The sequence below is a fragment of the Artibeus jamaicensis genome, unplaced genomic scaffold (genome assembly GCF_021234435.1).
Source record: "Artibeus jamaicensis isolate MK-2021 breed Jamaican fruit bat unplaced genomic scaffold, CSHL_Jam_final scaffold_369, whole genome shotgun sequence".
Classification (NCBI taxonomy): Eukaryota; Metazoa; Chordata; class Mammalia; order Chiroptera; family Phyllostomidae; genus Artibeus; species Artibeus jamaicensis.
The window spans coordinates 36,495,417-36,513,686 of NW_026522042.1; the positions used below are offsets into that span (position 1 = coordinate 36,495,417).

The 18,270-nt window shown below is 37.5% G+C and overlaps 1 protein-coding gene across 5 annotated transcripts in view; it reads right to left on the reverse strand.

Annotated features, from left to right (window-relative positions):
- The window catches only part of ELOVL7 (ELOVL fatty acid elongase 7), a 94,050-nt gene that overhangs the window by 17,316 nt on the left and 58,464 nt on the right, over window positions 1-18,270 (reverse strand). For all 5 annotated transcript variants that reach the window (XM_053657180.1, XM_053657179.1, XM_053657183.1 and 2 more), the window contains 5 exons: window positions 13,903-14,093; window positions 10,519-10,599; window positions 9,582-9,638; window positions 7,284-7,389; window positions 2,104-2,240 (listed from right to left, as the gene is read on the reverse strand). In XM_053657180.1, the coding sequence (XP_053513155.1) occupies window positions 2,104-2,240; window positions 7,284-7,389; window positions 9,582-9,638; window positions 10,519-10,599; window positions 13,903-14,093 (572 nt within the window). The remainder of the gene's footprint in view (window positions 1-2,103; window positions 2,241-7,283; window positions 7,390-9,581; window positions 9,639-10,518; window positions 10,600-13,902; window positions 14,094-18,270) is intronic.

The following is an 18,270-nucleotide window of genomic DNA, read 5'->3' on the forward strand; positions in this document are numbered from 1 at the left end:
CCGCCAATTTTGTAGGAGCTGAAGTGTCTGAGTCTCCATCTCTGCCATTTGTCCTCCACGATCATGGGTAAAAAATATGTCCTATCTGCCAACAGCAGCAGAGACTCTGCAAGGACTGAGACCAGTTTAGGGACCCTCCCAGTGATGCCCAATGACTGTGTTCTAGAACATTCCCCACAATCTTAAGGAGACACTTCTGGGTTAATGTCAGATTTTATTTGGATATATTTTTTTCTCCTTAAAATTGAAAGGCAACATGCATTCTTTAGAAAAGTAAAAATCTATAAATAAGAATAAATAATAGTTACCCATGGTACATCCAGTTATCACTATCGTTAAGATTTCCACATAGTTTCTTTTATTATCACCATCAACTTTTCTTGCACTATATTAAGGAAATTCTGTGACATTTCTGTGCAGTAGCTATAATTATTCCTCTCATTTTGCAGAAGAAGAAATGAAACCTTAGGAAGTCTGATCAACATCCTCAACATTCTATGCAGGTGTGATTTCATATAACCGATACATTGGAAATAATAATGAACAAACATCTATTCTACTTTCTAGATAAGTATTTTCCTACATTATTAAAAACTCTTACAAATTTAAGAGTATGTAAAGTGAAAAAACCCTAATACTAAATTTTATAGGCAGTATAATGCAAATCCTGTGAAAGGTATACAATCTATACATACACAGAGGAGAAACACTGGGTAAGAACAAAATAAAATGTCAGCTCTGAGTGTCCCTGCTGATGGAATCATGTTTATTTTTCTTTCTCTGTGCTTAACTTGATGTTCTTATTTCTCTGCAATGAGCACATATTACTTTAAAATCAGAAAGTACACTTAGAAAGCAATTTATTTACAATATATATATGACTTTGTAATTTTCATGACTTCCAAATATTCCAAAGAAGGAGTTAACATAGTGTATTGCACCACTTCCTTAGGGTTGCTTATTTGGGGCATTTTCAATCTGAAATACAGTAAACAACTCTGCAGGGATGTACTCTGATACTGATTTAAGATCTTTACAGACTAAAATATCAGTCTCTCACCTGGGGTAACACATTATATAAATATGCCAAATGTCATGTAACAAGTTGTAGGATTTTGATAGAAATTATGCTTCAATAGGCTAGATACACCTAAATTCATGCTTTCTCCTTAGCATTATTGGCAGAATACAACACTATATTATTATAGACTGTAAATCTAAAAAGATGAGGATCACAGAATTTTTCTTTTAATAGAAGACAAAATTTGAAGCAAATCATCATATCAATCCATGGTTACTCTTCAAAAAAATATATATATATACATGCCATATATTTTTAGGATTAATGCTTGGAAAGTATCATGAAGCCTAAACTGAGTGCCTCTGCTCTCCTGAACATTGGTTACTTGAGGACAGTGCTCTAATTTATGTTATTGGGGGGGGGGGAGCGGCTCTTAAAAATAAAGCAATTATGAGTCATTTTCATGACCTTCTAATATTCCAAAGTGGAAATTAAAACACTTTACTCCCTTATGTTTGGCTATTTAGAGTGTTGTCAATTTTGTGTGTGTGTGTGTATATATATATATATATATATTATATTATATTACCACTGTTCTCTTTTAATCCTCACAGTACTTTTACTAATTGGAGGAAAACAAACTTAGAAATGTGAGGACTAAATTGGCAGGCACATAGAAAGGCTCATAATTCCCCTTAAAGTTACACTCCCTCAAGGTCATTCAAGTCTAAAATATAAAACTTTTAACTTCTAATTTAAATATTATGTCTACTGAGGTTCACATAACTTTGAGATTATTTTGGTCATAAATGTTTATTTTATATAAATGCATAAAATACTACAAGGATGGTATAAAGATACACATTTTGATTTAATTGTCTGAACCTCTTCGCTAATAAATATGCTCTGCTGTCAATAAAGTTCCCGACAAAAGTTTAAATAAGAAAGAAAAGATAATGACATGATGCCATACAGAGGCTAGACACTCCATATCCCTGTCACTTTCTAAACTCTGTTCTTTATTTAGTTAACATCCTAACTCACAGGGAAGATAGGTTGTCTTAAAGAAAATAACTACTCACGAGCTGCAATGATGTCAAATATTTTTTCCACCACAGATACTTCTGGTAGGCTGGTCCCAATGCACACAGTCCATAGTAGGAATACATGACCACATGCACGGCTGTGTTTACAAAGGCATGGAACGTTCCCAAACCTCCTGGAAAATAAAATCATTGTGAACTGAGGGCACTGTTTCTACAGCGAGGCATGTTTTTGTCTGAACTGTGATTTTACTATGTTTATTTCTTTAATTTTAGTGGGAATAAAAACGTACAGTATACAAAACATCAATCCTATTAAACAGCTATCAAATTAGAAAGAGCTAGAAAATATATTCATTTAGTTAAATATAATATACAAGTCTTAGAAAGTAAATTGTCATGTCTTTGCGCTATAATACCTTGACTTAAGATGGGCTTATGATTTGAGTTTAACAATCTGAGTTACTTTTTAAACATGATATATTGCTAAATAACAGTAATCAAACTCATTTTTAGAGGGTTAACATATACAAAGAACACAAAGTACGTTAAGTGTACAATTTGATAGTTTTTTTTTTATATATGGAACCATCACCAAATTCAAGATATAAAACATTTAGGCCCTGGCTGGTGTGACTCAGTGGATTAAGCGTGGGCCTGCGAAACAAAGGATTGTGGTTCAAATCCCAGTCAGGGTACATGCCTGGCTTGCAGGCCAGTTCCCAGCAGGGGACGCGTGAGAGGCAACCATACACTGATATTTCTCTCCTTCTCTCCTTCCCTTCCCCTCTATATATAAATAAATAAAATCTTTAAAAAAAGATATAAAACATTTAGGACACCAGGTAGGGTTCCCATATCCCCTTTCAGAGAATACACCCCTCACAATGTCACATTTGATTTCTACATCTGATTTCTACAGTCAACTATTTGATTTCTAACATCTGATTTCTACAGTCAAGTATTAATTTTGCCTGCTTTTAAGCCTCATAGGAATAGAACTGATATATTCTTTTGTACCTTTCTTTCAATCAACATATTTTAATATTCATCCATGTTGGTGTTCATATTAGTAGTTTGCCTTTTTATTACTATATAGTATTATACTATATGAATACATTAGAATTTATCCATTCTCTTATTAAGAAATACTTGAATTGTTTCCATTTGGGGTTATTATGAATAAAACCACCAAAAATACGTTTACATATATTATTGTATGAAATCAAATACACTTTTTACACTCCCAATTTTCAATAAATATTTTTAGTACCACAAAACTTTGGCAGTAAAACCACTGGCTTTCATTAGTAAGCTATGCTGTTTGTTTTAATCAACGATTGTTTTTCAAAAATAAACATTTATTGTTAAACCATTTTTATTTACTGCTTCCACTTGATTTTTATAAATTGTGCCTTCCTATCTTGGTTTTCATCTTCTGATTTCCCTACACCTCCTACTAGTCACATTTAAGTGAGAAGCAAAGAATGCTGGAGTGAATGTAAACAAAGATCATTTCGACCACCTTTAGCTGGACTAGTGGTAAAGCAGAAGGAGGAACTGGGTGATTCGTTGGCAGTGGGGGAAATAAACAAAACTCTTCCCACGCATCTCTTTCCAAAGTGGCACAAACTAGAAGAACCTGCATTCTTTATGTACAGCCTGATTCAGCTTAGTAATGTTGGCCTAAAATTTAAATTTTTCTCCAAAATATTTTATTTTCTTTATTCCAGTATTCTTTAATTTCAGAAATAAAGCAAAACCTCATAAATTTGGACTAACTGTGTAAGAAGGACCAAATTCATGAATACTATGAATTACAGAAAGTTTAAAGCAAAATAAAAGTATTGCATAGTAGAAACTAATTATTTTTTAATAATCACTTATAATTGTGGCAATTCTAGATACTACCACTGCTAAGGTACTCTCTTAAAATAACCTGTTTTAAATAAGTATTTTAAGCAGCTTAAATATTCCTCCAATGCCTCATTTATGATATACCGTCCCTTGATAAACTTTCCCTTTCTGAGTAAATAAAATTTTAGTTGATACTTTAATTATCACAAACTTTAAATCAGAAGAAAGTGAAGCTTTGATTACATTTGGGCTAGTCTTCTTTTCCAAAAGAAATTTAAGTAGATATTAAATATTTAAATAAATAAGCTGCTTAACAGGGACATGCCAAATACCTTTCAAGTCTATTTGTGTCTCATAATTAAAATACACACAGGAAATCTACTGTACCCTTGAACCAATTTCATCAGAGCCCGCCTCATTAAGACAACACTCTCAATTTTCGGTATGTGTTCATATTCCCATTCATAAGCTTCCATCATTTAAATGTCCTAAAATGAGGATTCTATGGACAGAAATTTAACAAAGCACTAGTAAAGCTAGGAGTGTTTAGTGAGGATTACTGATGAAAATAAGCTATCAAAATCAACTTGCATATTTTCTCTAGTGTATGAATGATTATTTTTTGATAAGATATTTTAATGAGTTTGTTCACAAAACAACCACATTTAATTAGCGATGTTTTTCATATCTTCTTTGAAAGGCTTCTCTAATCAAGTTTTTTCTGAGCTTGCTTTCTTCTTTGTAATAACAGTTCTGAAAAGGAAACATCTCAGAATGAATTATAATTATTGCCATCACATTTTACTCTTTTGGTTTGGGAAAAAGAAAGGAATCACCTGGGTGATTATTTTAATTCTCTGTATTTCTGGAAGGGAGTCTGTGCATAATATAAAGACCTATCACAAAAATATTTACATCACATTCAAAATAAAAGCTGGGTTGCTATTATCCCAGAGCATCGTACAAAATAGGAAAACAGGAAATTAAACACTAAATAGAAATCAGCTATGCTCAAGTTTTTGAAAGAACAGTTTTAAATGGGCGGTTTCAGTGTAGGAATGGAAGCCAATGCCAAATCACACCTCTGGAAACATGTTAGCTCTTACTGCTGCGCTGCTCACTGACCAGACAGCAGGTTCATGGTCTACTGGAGGCCACATGGAGGCTGAACAGGAATGCCAAGTCATAGACCATATGAGAATAAAAAACATTATTTTCCACTCTTTTTATTTTGTGGAGCATAAGTGGGATCAAGGTGTGGACAATGAACCCACTACAAAGTGCTTAATGGCCATAAACATTGAAAAATTGAGGTATATCATGTGTTTAAATTTTCATTCTTGAAAACTTTTTTTAAAAGATTTTTATTTATTTTTAGAGAGAGGTTGAAAAGAAGAAGAAAGGGAGAGAAACATCAAAATGTGGTTGCCTCTCATAGGGCCGCCACTGGGGACCTGACCTACAACCCAGGCATGTGCCCTGACTGGGAATCAAACCAGCAACCTTTGGTTTGCAGGCCCACACTCAATCCACTGAGCTATACTAGCCAGGGCTCTTGAAAGCATTTTTTTGAAATGGATTCAAAGACAGAAATTAGAAAAGTGCTCAACTCCATTCTTCAAATACAATTTATTTTTCCCATTGTAGAATGAATGGGTATTTGATACAGAAAAACCAGAAAATGTAGAGAAGAACAGAGAACATGGAAACCAGTTTTTGCGTCAACATCTCTAAATCACTGTATTTTGGAGAATTGCTTTCCAATCTTTTTTGTCTATTTTTATATATTTTTTCAGTGTTGTGATAATATTCTGGTCTCGCAAAAGAAATCTGAATAAATAAATTATAAGGGTATAAAAGAACATCTTCTAGCATACTTTAAAAATAGAAATAGCCACCTATTTCTAATTTAGGAAACAAGCTGCTTTAAAAAGTAGCTAAATGCTTCTCGGTATCATTTGTGTTTCACAATTATACACACAGAAAAAATCATAACCATTCAATTAGTGGTTGTTCAGGTCTTTCTCAATATTTCACTAAGGCAAAACAAAATGGCAACGATATCATTGTAGAAAGAACTGAGAGGTACACCATGCATGTGGGAGGAAAGCAGTTAAGGTAAGTAAAATAACGGAGATTAGATAACATAGTTACTCCTGATCTGTGAAACGGACACAGATGAGACTATCTTGCAGTGTGAATTCAAGTTTTACATTAACATACATTGTCAGACAAAACAGCTACATTTACTTTTTCAAAATGCTCAACAAATAAATGCCAACTTGAGGCAAGGAGACACTGTCCATACTGGAGAATCCATGTCCACAGACATGGTAGGGGCAGCCCTCCTGGCTCTTCTAGGTCTGGCCTCTCCCTTGTGCTGCTGGCTTATCCATGTCCTCTCATGCTCTGAGACATGAGTCACGTAGATTTCTGCCCCATGCCCAGAGAGTCTAAAGCTCAAATGAAAGTTCCTTGACAGTGGTTCCTCTTTTTTTTTTTTTTTTTTTCAGTCTTGCAGAGTCAGAATGACTGATAGAGGTGAGCCAATCAGAGGACTGTTAAGAACATAGTCTAAGACGGGCCACAGGCCTCCTTGAAGACTACTTAACTTTAAGAAACCACCATAAATAAGTCCCCCAACCAATTTTTGCTAATAACATAAGAATATGTCCTTGGGAATACTATTTATTTTAAAACTTTAAGATAAGATAAAATTACTTAACTTCCTGCTTTTTTCCAGTTGTAGATGTTCAGAAACATGAAACCCAGACCAAACCAAAGAGCCTGTTTGACAAGCTTTTTAAACTATTTAAACTATTCTTGACTTAAAAAACAAATATCAAAGCATCCTTTAATATGGTAGGATGCTTCAAAACTGCAATTTGACACATTTTTAAAGAACTGCTAGGGGTTAGAATAAGTACCAGCTAATAGAAATTTGAAAACAAATAAGAAAGAAGACGTGGAACTTAAGTATTCAACTCTCTGGATACATGTAAGGAAGAGATATATAACTATAATTCTATAAAACCAAGACTTGTATCATCTTATATATTATTATTTGTTTATTTAAAGATATTTAATAGAACTCTACAGGGAAAAATAAAATCCAAACAAAACAACTAAAAATATATGTGTAGCAGACTGTACCCCAAAGTGAATGCCTTCCCAAAGGATGGAGGGTTGGAGAAGGGTCCAGGTAAGAGTCTTGCATTTAGGTTTCAAGTAATAATGCAAGTTAGAGCAAAGCAATTCTTTGATGTTTTGAGTTTCTCTTAAATCACATTTAAGAACAGAGTTAGAGTTTATACATAAAAATGTTTTATTTATAATAAATGATCCCAATCTCCCTTGGCTACCTGCAGCAAATTTGACTCCAAACCACCAGGTCCATGGCATGATGGTATGATGGAAGACATGCAGGAAAGTCACTTGGCTATTTTTCTTACGCAGAACAAAAAAGATCTGAAATAATTTAAAGAAAATCAAGTTCATATAAAATCATGCAATAATTCATCTAGAGTTATAAAAATATTGGCAAAGTGAAAACTATTTCACATCATAATTTGCTCTGAAAGAACCGACTTATAGATGCTCACAGAAGCAGCTGATTCTCCAAAGGGCAGTTCAAAATCTAATTGGTATGAACGAACTTAGGCAATGACGCCTAGTCACAGGAGAATCAATAAATAGTTAAAAAGAAATTGCATGCAGATTTGAAAACCAAAGATGTAAAGCAAAAACTATGGCCAAAAATTATCAAAAGAAATGTAATTCATCAAAAAGAAATCCACATGGATTTTGAAGTATATGGGAAGGTAGGAAATCAATTCTTATGACTGAAATTATTCTACATTGCTCTCTAACACATCCTACTAATTGAGGTAAGGGATTAAGCAAACTGAAAGAGGACTTGCAACAAATCAAGAGTTAGCAAGTTATAATTAAAGATAAGCGAGGAGGGAAACGTTTGAAGAGTTCATTGGGAAAACAGGATGGAAAAGAAAGCAAAACTGCCTTGGAAAAATGAGAAGAGCAGCAAAGGCACAACCCAGACTGAATGTACCCAGTGGGTTGCAAAAGCTCTACAAAGGAGTTGAATGGGAAGGGTTTGGAGAAAATTTATTTCAAAAAATATTCAAAAGCAGGATCGAATGTCAAAAAATACTCAAAATTCAGGAGAGCGATGATGAGTTAGACTTTTAAATGGTGTAACTGAGCAGAGGAGCAGTACTCATCGGGGGGTTTCAGAAGCCTGGTTTAAAGGAGGACGTAGAGGCGGCAACCATTTCCTTATGGAAGCTAGAACTAAGAACATGTAAAGCAGAAAAAATGAAGCCAAAATGCACTTGCTTATGCACATGAGAGAAGGCAGCATGGTGCAATAGAAAAAGCCATAAAACAGCAATCTGGGGGCTTAGCCCATCAATAGCAGAATTCCTTTGGGTAAGTCACTTAACCTCTTGGCATGGATGTATTTCCAGACTGAGAGCTCTGGACTTTAATAGATCAATAGTTCTCAACCCTGGCAGTGTATTACAATGTCTAAGAAGCTTTTTTAAAATAGCCATGCCTGGTCTCTACTCTACACCATTTAACACCAAATCTCTGAGGATGGGGCCTGGGCTCTTCACTTGCTAATGCAGTTAAATCTACTGCACTGTGAGGACGGAGAACCATTGGACCACACCACAAGGGTTCTCAAAGTGTGGCCCTTGGACCAACAGTAACGACAGCACCTGGGAACTTGCTAGAAATGCGAATTCTGGAGCTTCACTCAAGACCTATTGAATCAGAGACTCTAGGGCCTGGGACATGGGCATCTGTGTTTTTCACAAGCTCTCCAGAGGATCCTAATGCATGCTATACTTTGAGAACCACAGGAGTGATTCTAGGCTCACTGAAGTCCTTTCCAATGATAATATTGAGAAGGATAAGCACACAGATTTGCCACAAGAAGTGCAGTGGTATATATTCTGAAGAGAGAACACAATTGTCTGTCTTAGGCCCAGGATTGATTCTGGATAACCAAGACCCACATGCCACAAATATACAATAATTATTCAGCTTTCCTACTTTGGGAATGAAGGCACACAACTTTCCTCTCCTTATGGACCCTAATCCAAGGCACTTGCTTCTCCCAAGGCTCAGTCACCCAAATTCAGAGTTTATCCCCATGCAGAGAGAGGACCCAGAGGGCAGCTGAAGGTAGTTTTGATATCACTCAACTTACTAATATGCAAGGGTAACTTAACATTGCTGTGTAAGTGTATGAATTTTGAAGCATTTACCCTCTTAAGGGAGTACAGTGATGCAGTGCTTTTGAAAGAAGGATCCAAGGTAAAATGTTCTCTGCTTTTCACTTTCTAAACCTGCGTCCCAAAACAACTGTCATCCATCTACATAAGGATGCAATTTTATAGTGTATTCAACAGTTACATGCTTGTCTTAAACAGGTGGTCAATACATATGAAAACCTTTTGAAGTCTGCAAAAGACTAAAAATAAGCTTATCCTAGCTAGTCTCTAAAATTACTGATAATAAAACACCTGAGGAGGAGAGATAACTAACAGAAGTTACCAGATAACTGAACTCTAGCAGTTTATTGCTTTCATGGAACATTAAACATTTATCAAATGAGACCATTACAGACTCACAGTATCTAGTAGCTCGATAAATTTGGAGAAGTAATAAAGCCAGCAGGTGCGTACCATCTGCAGAAACACAGAAATGTAAATTTATTTTATTTTTTTACATGGAGGAAAAACTAGTTTTTTTTTATTTTTAGCAAAATACAGATAACATAAAATCTACCACCTTAACTACTTCTAAGTGTACAGTTTGGTGGCACTGAGTGCATTCACACCGTTGTGCAATCATCACCACCACCCACACACAGAACTCTTCACTCATCTTGCAAAACCGAGACTGTTCCTATTAAACTCTTCCCCACCTCCCTTCCCCCAGCCCCTGACCAAAGCCATTTACTTTCTGTCTCTGAATTTGACTCTAGGTTCCTCATATAATAGAACCATACAGTATTCTTGTCTTTTTGTGCCTACATTATCTCACTAGATAATGTCCTCATGGTTCATGAATGTTGGAGCACATGTCAGAATTTCCCTCCTTGTTAAGGCAGAATAATATTCCACTGAATGTGTACATGCTGTTTAACCATTCGTTCACCAATGGGCACTTAGATCACCTCCACCTTTTGGCTACTCTAAATAATGCTGCTATGAATATGAGTGTACAAATATCTTTTTGAGTCTTTGCTTTTCATTTTTAAGGTATATACCCAGAAGTGGAATTGCTGGATCATATAAATTCTATTTCTAGCTTTTGAGGAAAGAGATATGAATTTACTTTTAAATCTAAGAAAGTAAAAAAAGTAAAAGCACCGATTTTCATGTTACGGAACACAACACACCTGACTTTGATTCTTTCTGGTTGGTAAGTTTTAGCTTTTTTCTTTCAATTTATATATTCTAATAATTGAGTCACATACTCATTCTGAGTTCACCTTGAGTGTTACAGATAGAGTCCAGTTTTAATGTTGATTTTGAGTTATAAGTTTTCCCAAGAGAAACTTACCCTCAATGCTGTAGGCGACTGTGAATAGTCAACAATTTCACATCGAAATGAATAACCTGTCCCCCAGCCAGACATTACAAACTGCAAGAGAGAACATGCATTTTAAAGAAGGAAGCATCTGCTCAACAGCCACAACAAAGGCAGCTCTGAATGTCCCTTCATTATGTGCTCAGCCGAGTCAGCAGTCAGTGCACAGGGAAAGGCGGCAAGAACAAGTGCAAACAAGGAACTTGCTGGATATCAAAGCAGGAAGAATTTTCAAAATCATAAACTCATATATTATTTAGATAAATTGTATTTGAGATTAAAATGCCCATTTCTTGGGACTAACAGAGCAGAGAATGAAACACCGGGAGTGTTTTGCTTAGACATTAAATACTGGCAGGTATATTGTATACAACTATATATGCCCACGCATGTGTTTGTGTATTCTAAAGGGAATAGCTGGGTCCGAATTCAGTCTTTTCCAGTGATTTCCAATTTTCCCAATGAGTCAAAAAATAAATAGGCAACCCAAAAGTCTCCAGTGTACTCATAAGCTAGCGGCAACAACTGTATTTTTCCTGCCCTTAGCTGATGAGTGTAACACAAAGTGGTAATCATGGTCCATGGCTCTTAAAATTCAGGTTGACCAAACACAAGACTCAGATCGTAGTTTTGCTTTGGGTTCACACGACAAGTGAAAAATGCGATCCAGCAAGACTTAATTCCAGGACACCCACGCGGTGACCTTATACTAGTGATGAAAAGAAAAAGCCTACTGTTGATAGGACTGACCCATAACTCAAACATTATACCAACATTCTTTCAGTCTGATGTGGGAAGGTCTTCTTTTAAAACAGTATCTGAAAATGAAAAACTAAGGACTGTAATTTTAAATGAATGCCTATGTTAAATGTTTAGCTTAATTAAGAGTTCTGAAAATACAACTACTTCTCTTCGATATTCTAATCTCATAAATGCTAACCTCTTCCCGAATGCTTTGTTTCTCAGTACAGTGGTTATGTCGCTTTCTGCCATTGAAGTACATTTTGAAATTTCTAGTTTTAATTACTATTAAAGCTAAAATGACTTTACAATAAATTCTAAAAATCAAAAAGTTATGAGGCATCATCAGAATCATATTTCCATGGTAAAACAAAAAGAAACAAAGGAGGAAGAACAACTATTTAGACTGCAGTATTTAAAAACACACCATCTTTTTTCTAAAACTAGTTCCTAGCACGCACTGTGAGATGATCTAATCACAAATGTTAACGTGGTAGGTTATGAAATCTTAAAAATTAAGACTGGGAAAAGTATAAGTCATATTTCATGAGTGAAAAAAATCTTACGAAAAAGTCAATAAACTTTTTCTAAGGAACAAGAAAACTGTGGTCCAGAAATGGCAAATTCTGCTTCACAAATTTGTCTGTGAGGACCCTCATATTCTCCTGAACTCAGACTTAGCTTCTGACTGATGTGACACTCTTAAGTCCGTTCACTTAAATTATTCCCCACTCTTCCCTACCCCAAACAAGCACTGCGCAGAAGAGGAGAAACTGTGTGTCTTGGCCTTCTGGGGGGTCCTCACTGGTCTTTATTAGTGTCTGGTGCCAAGTAACTAGCACATTCAAACCATTACTGAAACGTAAGGCATGTGGGTTCCTTTAGTCTGACTGACTTCCCTTTCACATTGTTCGTAGTTGCACTAACACCGCAGGTGGAAGAGTTTACTCTGTGGACCAAACGCAGTTGTGCTCCACCCAATTGACCTCGTCCGGGTGTGTCCCGGAGAGGACACGCTGCTCAGCTGTCAAGTCTTTGTTTAAACAGACAGGGGAACTTAACCCTTTCCTAATATTAAATTTAAAAACACTCTAAACACCTGTGGCACTTTTAACATATGTGTCTCTATTTCAGGTTATCAAGAAGAAAAAGTAGTAATTTATATTTAGCAGCTCATACACAGGAAGATGGACATATAAGTAACTCTAGTATAAGTGGTTAATGGGAGATAGCAGCTCTTAAATTCAGGTATTTTCAAAACTTCTTTTACGTTATTGTTGCTAAAGCAGAAATCAGAACTAACTGGTTATAACTGAATCACTTCCTGAGATATCTGAGGACCGCACATTCAACAACACAATCAGACCCAGCATAAAGAGACCCAAGAGACAGGCTGGTTCAATCGTGACTCTATAAAATGGGGGATCTGAGGCCCAGGGAGGTTAACTGACTTGTTCAAAATCAGACCGCTAGTTTGTAGCCGAACTGGGACGAACTAGCCCCTAGTCTCCTGGCTCCCAGGTCTGTTTTTAACACTGTACTACAGTAGGCTCTATCTTATCTCCGATAACAAGCCAAGAGCATGTATCTTCTCAGTTCCCCACCTCTATTACTTCTTCCCTTTCAGTTACACATGCTCTAGAAAGGACAGTAAGGTGGCCTGAGTTAATTTTGGAAATAATGTATAAGAGAAGGAAGATAGCAAAGTAAGCCCGGACTCGAGGGAGGCCTATGAGAACTGAGGCCAGAACAGATTGAGGGGGACCTAATCAGGTGGACCTGATCAGGTAGATTCACAGCAGGAATCAGGTTGGAAGTACACCTGTATGGTCACCATAGTGTCAAGAGAGATCAGAGGGGCCATGACGGACTCTTTTGAGTCCAGTATGAAACAGTCTATGATGCAGAGGAAGCCAGCTAGTATTGGGTGGTGAGGGGGGGAGTGGTACGGAGACAAGGAATCTCAGAAAAGCAGGTAAGTAGAATGGCTGAGGCATGTTAACAGTAGAGAGAGAGAGAGAGAAAGTGAATCCATGAGTCGGCTTTTGGGTTCTGAGAGATCCCCATCTCCCTTACTGACAGTTAAGGAACAGGGTCCCTCACCTACTGCTTTGTGTGAGTTTAAGTTCCCCGTTGCCCCAACGCCCACCTAAACCAGACCAAAACAGCCCACCGTCACAGCTCCTCAGAGTGCCAGAGTCCTACCGTGATGATGACACCCCACTGGAGACAGGATGCTCTCTGATGTCAGACCTGTACTCCAACAGCAGCCCTTCACTTACCAGCCATGCTACTTTGAGTAAGTTCTTAATTTTCCAAGTATGTTTCCTTAACACTAACATCTATGGATTCATTTGATCATCTATTAAGGGTAAGTACATGCAAGTCTACTGACTTAATGTTAATTATTCTCACTACCTGCGAGGAAATTATACATAGATCCTCTAAAGAGTTTAAAATCTGGTCTATACATAACAATTTTGGGGCAAATCCCTGATTTGCAAGCCAAGTGTCTAAAATTCCTTAAATCTTGAAGAGTTTAAAAGCCATAACAAGAAACATAAAACAGGAAGACTCAGGCAAAATTCTCCCCTTAGGAATACTAAAGACACTTGCCTCATAACACAGATACACAGAAAAGAGTACTATGAAAAAATTGTACGTTATCATCGCTTTCTTGAGTTCAAAGGGCTTTCGATTTTCCATGAGCTTTGGTCCCAGGGAAGTGACAAAATAGACATAGAGTCCCAAGATGATGGTTTGTGGCAGAGGCGAGGACATGAGGAGCCAGTCTTCAACTCTTGGATCTAAGAGAAAAACAAGACATAAGTGCACATCCACTTAGCCAGGAGATACTGACAGCAGCCAGCATTTCTTGAAGCGAGCACCTGGACCTCAACATTGATAGTGGGCTGGCTGGGCAATTATTACTAGTATCTTCGGGAAGGGTAAAGGGAAATCCTCAGGGATAGTGTTGGGGTTAGAAACTGAGGCTGTTAGCACTCTAGGCATCTAAGGGCAAAGAGAGGTAGTGGTTTCCAGCAGGCAGGAGAGAGTCATATGAAGAAACCCTTTGGACAGGAGCTGTGACCTTCAGTTGAGGGATTCAGCCAGCACAAGGCAATTCTGCAAGTAAGGGGTCAGGGGAACTGATACTCCAACACTGCACTCCTCCTTCTCTCCAGTCCTAGGGCCTCCACTAGGTGAACCCAGCCGAAAACCAAAGGGCAAGGGAGCAAGCCCATGATACAATCCATACTGGTCACCCCCCAGGGCCCAGCACAGCATGCAGAGTGAAACGGAAGACGAGATACTCAGCAAGGTCCTACCAACCCATCTGTAACCACCAGTCACATTTTAGAATTCCTCCATCCAGACAGTCTTCTATAGACAAAAATGGTTGTGTTTTCTGTTTTCTAATGTTCTTCTTTCCCCAAGAAAACTGGGAAATTTCCAATTATATCAGAATCATAAAATGTAAAGCAACCTTAGCATCTAAGTATCTAAAGTGTGGGTTTTAAGAGTCCAAATCGGATATTCTGAGCAAAAAAAAAAAGCAAGAGCCTTACAACTGTGTAAAAAGAAATCCACCTGATCACTGCTAGTTCCAGGCCAAGAAAGTTAGATGAATTGAAAACTGCCACTCAAAATGAAATGTGATTATCTACATAATCTTAAGTAGTTTGGGGGTAATTTTACTAAATTACCTCAGGAAGCTGGAGCATTACAATAAAATAAGTATGGATAAGTTTTTATGTGCATCTGACTCAACTGAGTGCATCCTGACCAACCTTAGTTTGCTAAATACCGTAGCTTTTATCTGTAGGCAAAGAGAGCTGGGGGAATTACAACCCTTGCTCATTTAAACTGCTAATGATGTAGCCAATTACTGCAAAACTTTGAATACCCTTAAAGTCTGACTTCCTACCCAAATAGAAACTCAATAAAAGTCTGCTGACATTCATAAACACACAAGTTGTCCAAATTAAAAATATTTTAAAATTAAGGCAGTCACACTTTAAATTGGGAAAAGCTTTGAAATCAGCTATCCAAGAACATGTCACTGAAGTCTTTTATTGCTTCTATTAGCTTCCTTCCTTCACAAGTTTCCCGGGACATCTGTGTGCCATGTGATATTAAGAAGGTCACGAGGGCCCTGGACGGGAAGCTCAGTTGATTACAGCGTCATCTAGAGCCGCCAAGGTTTCAGGTTTGATCCCTGGACAGGGCACATAAAGGGAACAACCAATGAATGCACAAATAAGTGCACCAACAAAGTGATGTACTTCTCTCTCTCTCAAATCAATTAAGGGGGAAGAAAAGGACCACAGGGACCCCTAGCCACAGGTCCATACCTCACCAGGGAAGTCTCACTAAATAAAAGTTGTCACACAACTGGGGACCACGGAACAGAATTCAAACTGATCAAACTTTAATGCATTTCTTCTGTCAGTGAGTAATCCAAATTTTAAATACAAAATATCACGAGTATTATTAATATGGCTAGCTTTTACCTCCAATGAAATAAGAACTTAAATCTAGTACCAAAAAATGACCTATGTATGCAAGGATGTTAATTAATTTTATCACCTTTGGATGGTGGCAGTACAAATGGTTTTTTTTCTAGATGCTTCTGTTATTAAAAGATATCACATGTATGACTGAAAACTAGTTGGTCTATTGTATCAGGAAAGGAATTCCTGAATTAAAGATATATTTTATTTTACTCTGTCATGGACTCAGCAGGGGGGAGAAAGTCCAATGACATCATCTCTCTGTTATTCCACTGGTAACAGCACAAACAAAACGAGTCAGGAAAAGCATGCTGGGCTGGCTCAGGAAACAGAAGAAAACAATCTTAAAATAAATAACGTTCTCCTACAATTTAACATTTTAAGCATACACCTTTTGAAATACCCTGTGAGTGACTTCCAAATTCTACAGATTTTTAAAAATCATTATATCTTCAGGGAAAAGCTAGTTAATCTGATTTCTTGTTATTTTAAAGCAAATAGTAAAACAAAACACTAAACTTTTAAATCCTCTTTCAAGGAAGCTCTGGAGTTTTGATTCTGACTCCCTGACTCGTTATGTGCCTTGGGGCCACTGATTTAGTCTTTCAGTTTAATTTCCTCATCTGCGACCTGGGTGTAAAACAGCACGTACTGCAGGGGTAGTGTGAGGGACTGGGTGGAAAAGATGAGGGGGTTGAGAAGTACAAATTGGTAAAGCACAGCGTAGGGAGGGAACTTGGTCGTTATTGTCATAACTGTGTGTGGTGCCAGGTGGGTACTGAACACAGCAAGGGGGAACACTTTGTAAAGTACATGAATGACAAACCACTACACTGTGCACCTGAAACTAATACAAAATGATGCTGAATGCAAAAGTAACTGAAAAATAAAACAAAATAAAACAAAACAAAACAGCATGTGTCTCACAGAGGATTTATGGGTTCCTGCATGTAAAGAGGCCAGCACAGCCTAAGTGCTGAGTAAGTGTTGCTCCTATTATGTCAGCAGGTGTCCATTCTGTCAGCACAGCAGGATCACCTCTGGAGAGTTTAAAAGTCAAGTGGCCAAAAAAATGACCCTGGTCCAACTGAATCAGAATCCTAGGGTCCTAGAATATAGATTGCAGGCATCCATATTTTGAAGAAAAAAAAACCACCCAGGTGACCATGACACCTGTTAGAAATGAGAACCAGAGGTTTGGCGAGCTACTTTCTCATACACCGAGGGCCCCGGATTCCCTCACCAGTCAGGTGCCCTGCAACAGTCTTTCACGTGGCTTCTCTGCCTCCTGATCCAATCGGCTACATCAGATCTTCCACACAAATGCCAAATTCCTAAAAGTAAGCTCTGCTCAGATGATTCCTCTGCTTCAATGAGCTCTCTCTACCGAGCAGATAAAATTCAAAGTCTTTAAATACTTCCCATGCGAGGTAGTGGGCTTCCCATGATGAAAAGTTTACAAGTCAGGTGTGGGCAGTGACTTGGTGGGGGCAGTGGTAGAAGGAGGCTGCTCATTTGAAGTTCATCCTGATTCATTCTACGATTTCACAAATTACACAAGGTTCACAGGTGAGGTGAGCTCTGCTTCCCCCAGAGCCATAGGACTGAGGATGCATGCATCTTCTATTTGGCATTAGAGTTGGGTTTAAGTGTCATGAGCAAAGCCGAGATGAAAGCAGAGGATGCAAAGAAGGCAGGCTGTCTGAGAGTCCACACCCCATTGACTACCCAAGTTCTGATTTACTAGACTAATCCTTCTTAAGTGTGTCCCAGAGAGAGTACAGGGGAAGCACAAGTGCCACATGCATAGAGTATTAATGAACTTGTCCATCAACAACTTGTAAGGCAGTGTTCTGTTCTCAAGTAGCATGTACTACCTCAGAAAGTGCACCCTTTACAATTTCAAGCACCAGCAAGAAGAAGTTGGAAGAAGAAGCAAGCTTGTACCTCAGTACTTGAAGTACTCAAGGTTCAGAATGGCAGCACTCTTACTGAAGATCCCATCTTCTTGCAAAAAGATCCCAGCTAAGTCTGAAAAGTTATTACCATCCAAATACAAGGAAAGTTGCTTTTTAAACATTAAAAAACATTATATCATTATTTCAAAATTTGGCACTTCATATCTAAGAGTCATAATAAATCCTCTTATAGCTTAAGTATTAATCCATTTTTAATTCTGTAGCTATGGAATTTTCCACATGAAATAACTATGCATGATCACAACTTCTGTAACAATCAGAAAACCGAAGAACACCAGTAAGTTTCCTGAAGGCGACTCTAGATTAGGGCCAAAGCCAAGAATACACTAGAAATTCTTGGCCCTTGATCAGGTGCTCAGAACTTCCTAGGATAAACAAAGTAAAACTGAACCCAGATGGCCAGAAACAATTCCTAATAGCTTTCAGAGATCAATACCTCACTAAGCAGAAGCAAAAACCCTCTTCTCTCTTACTTAAAATTGTCCTTACAA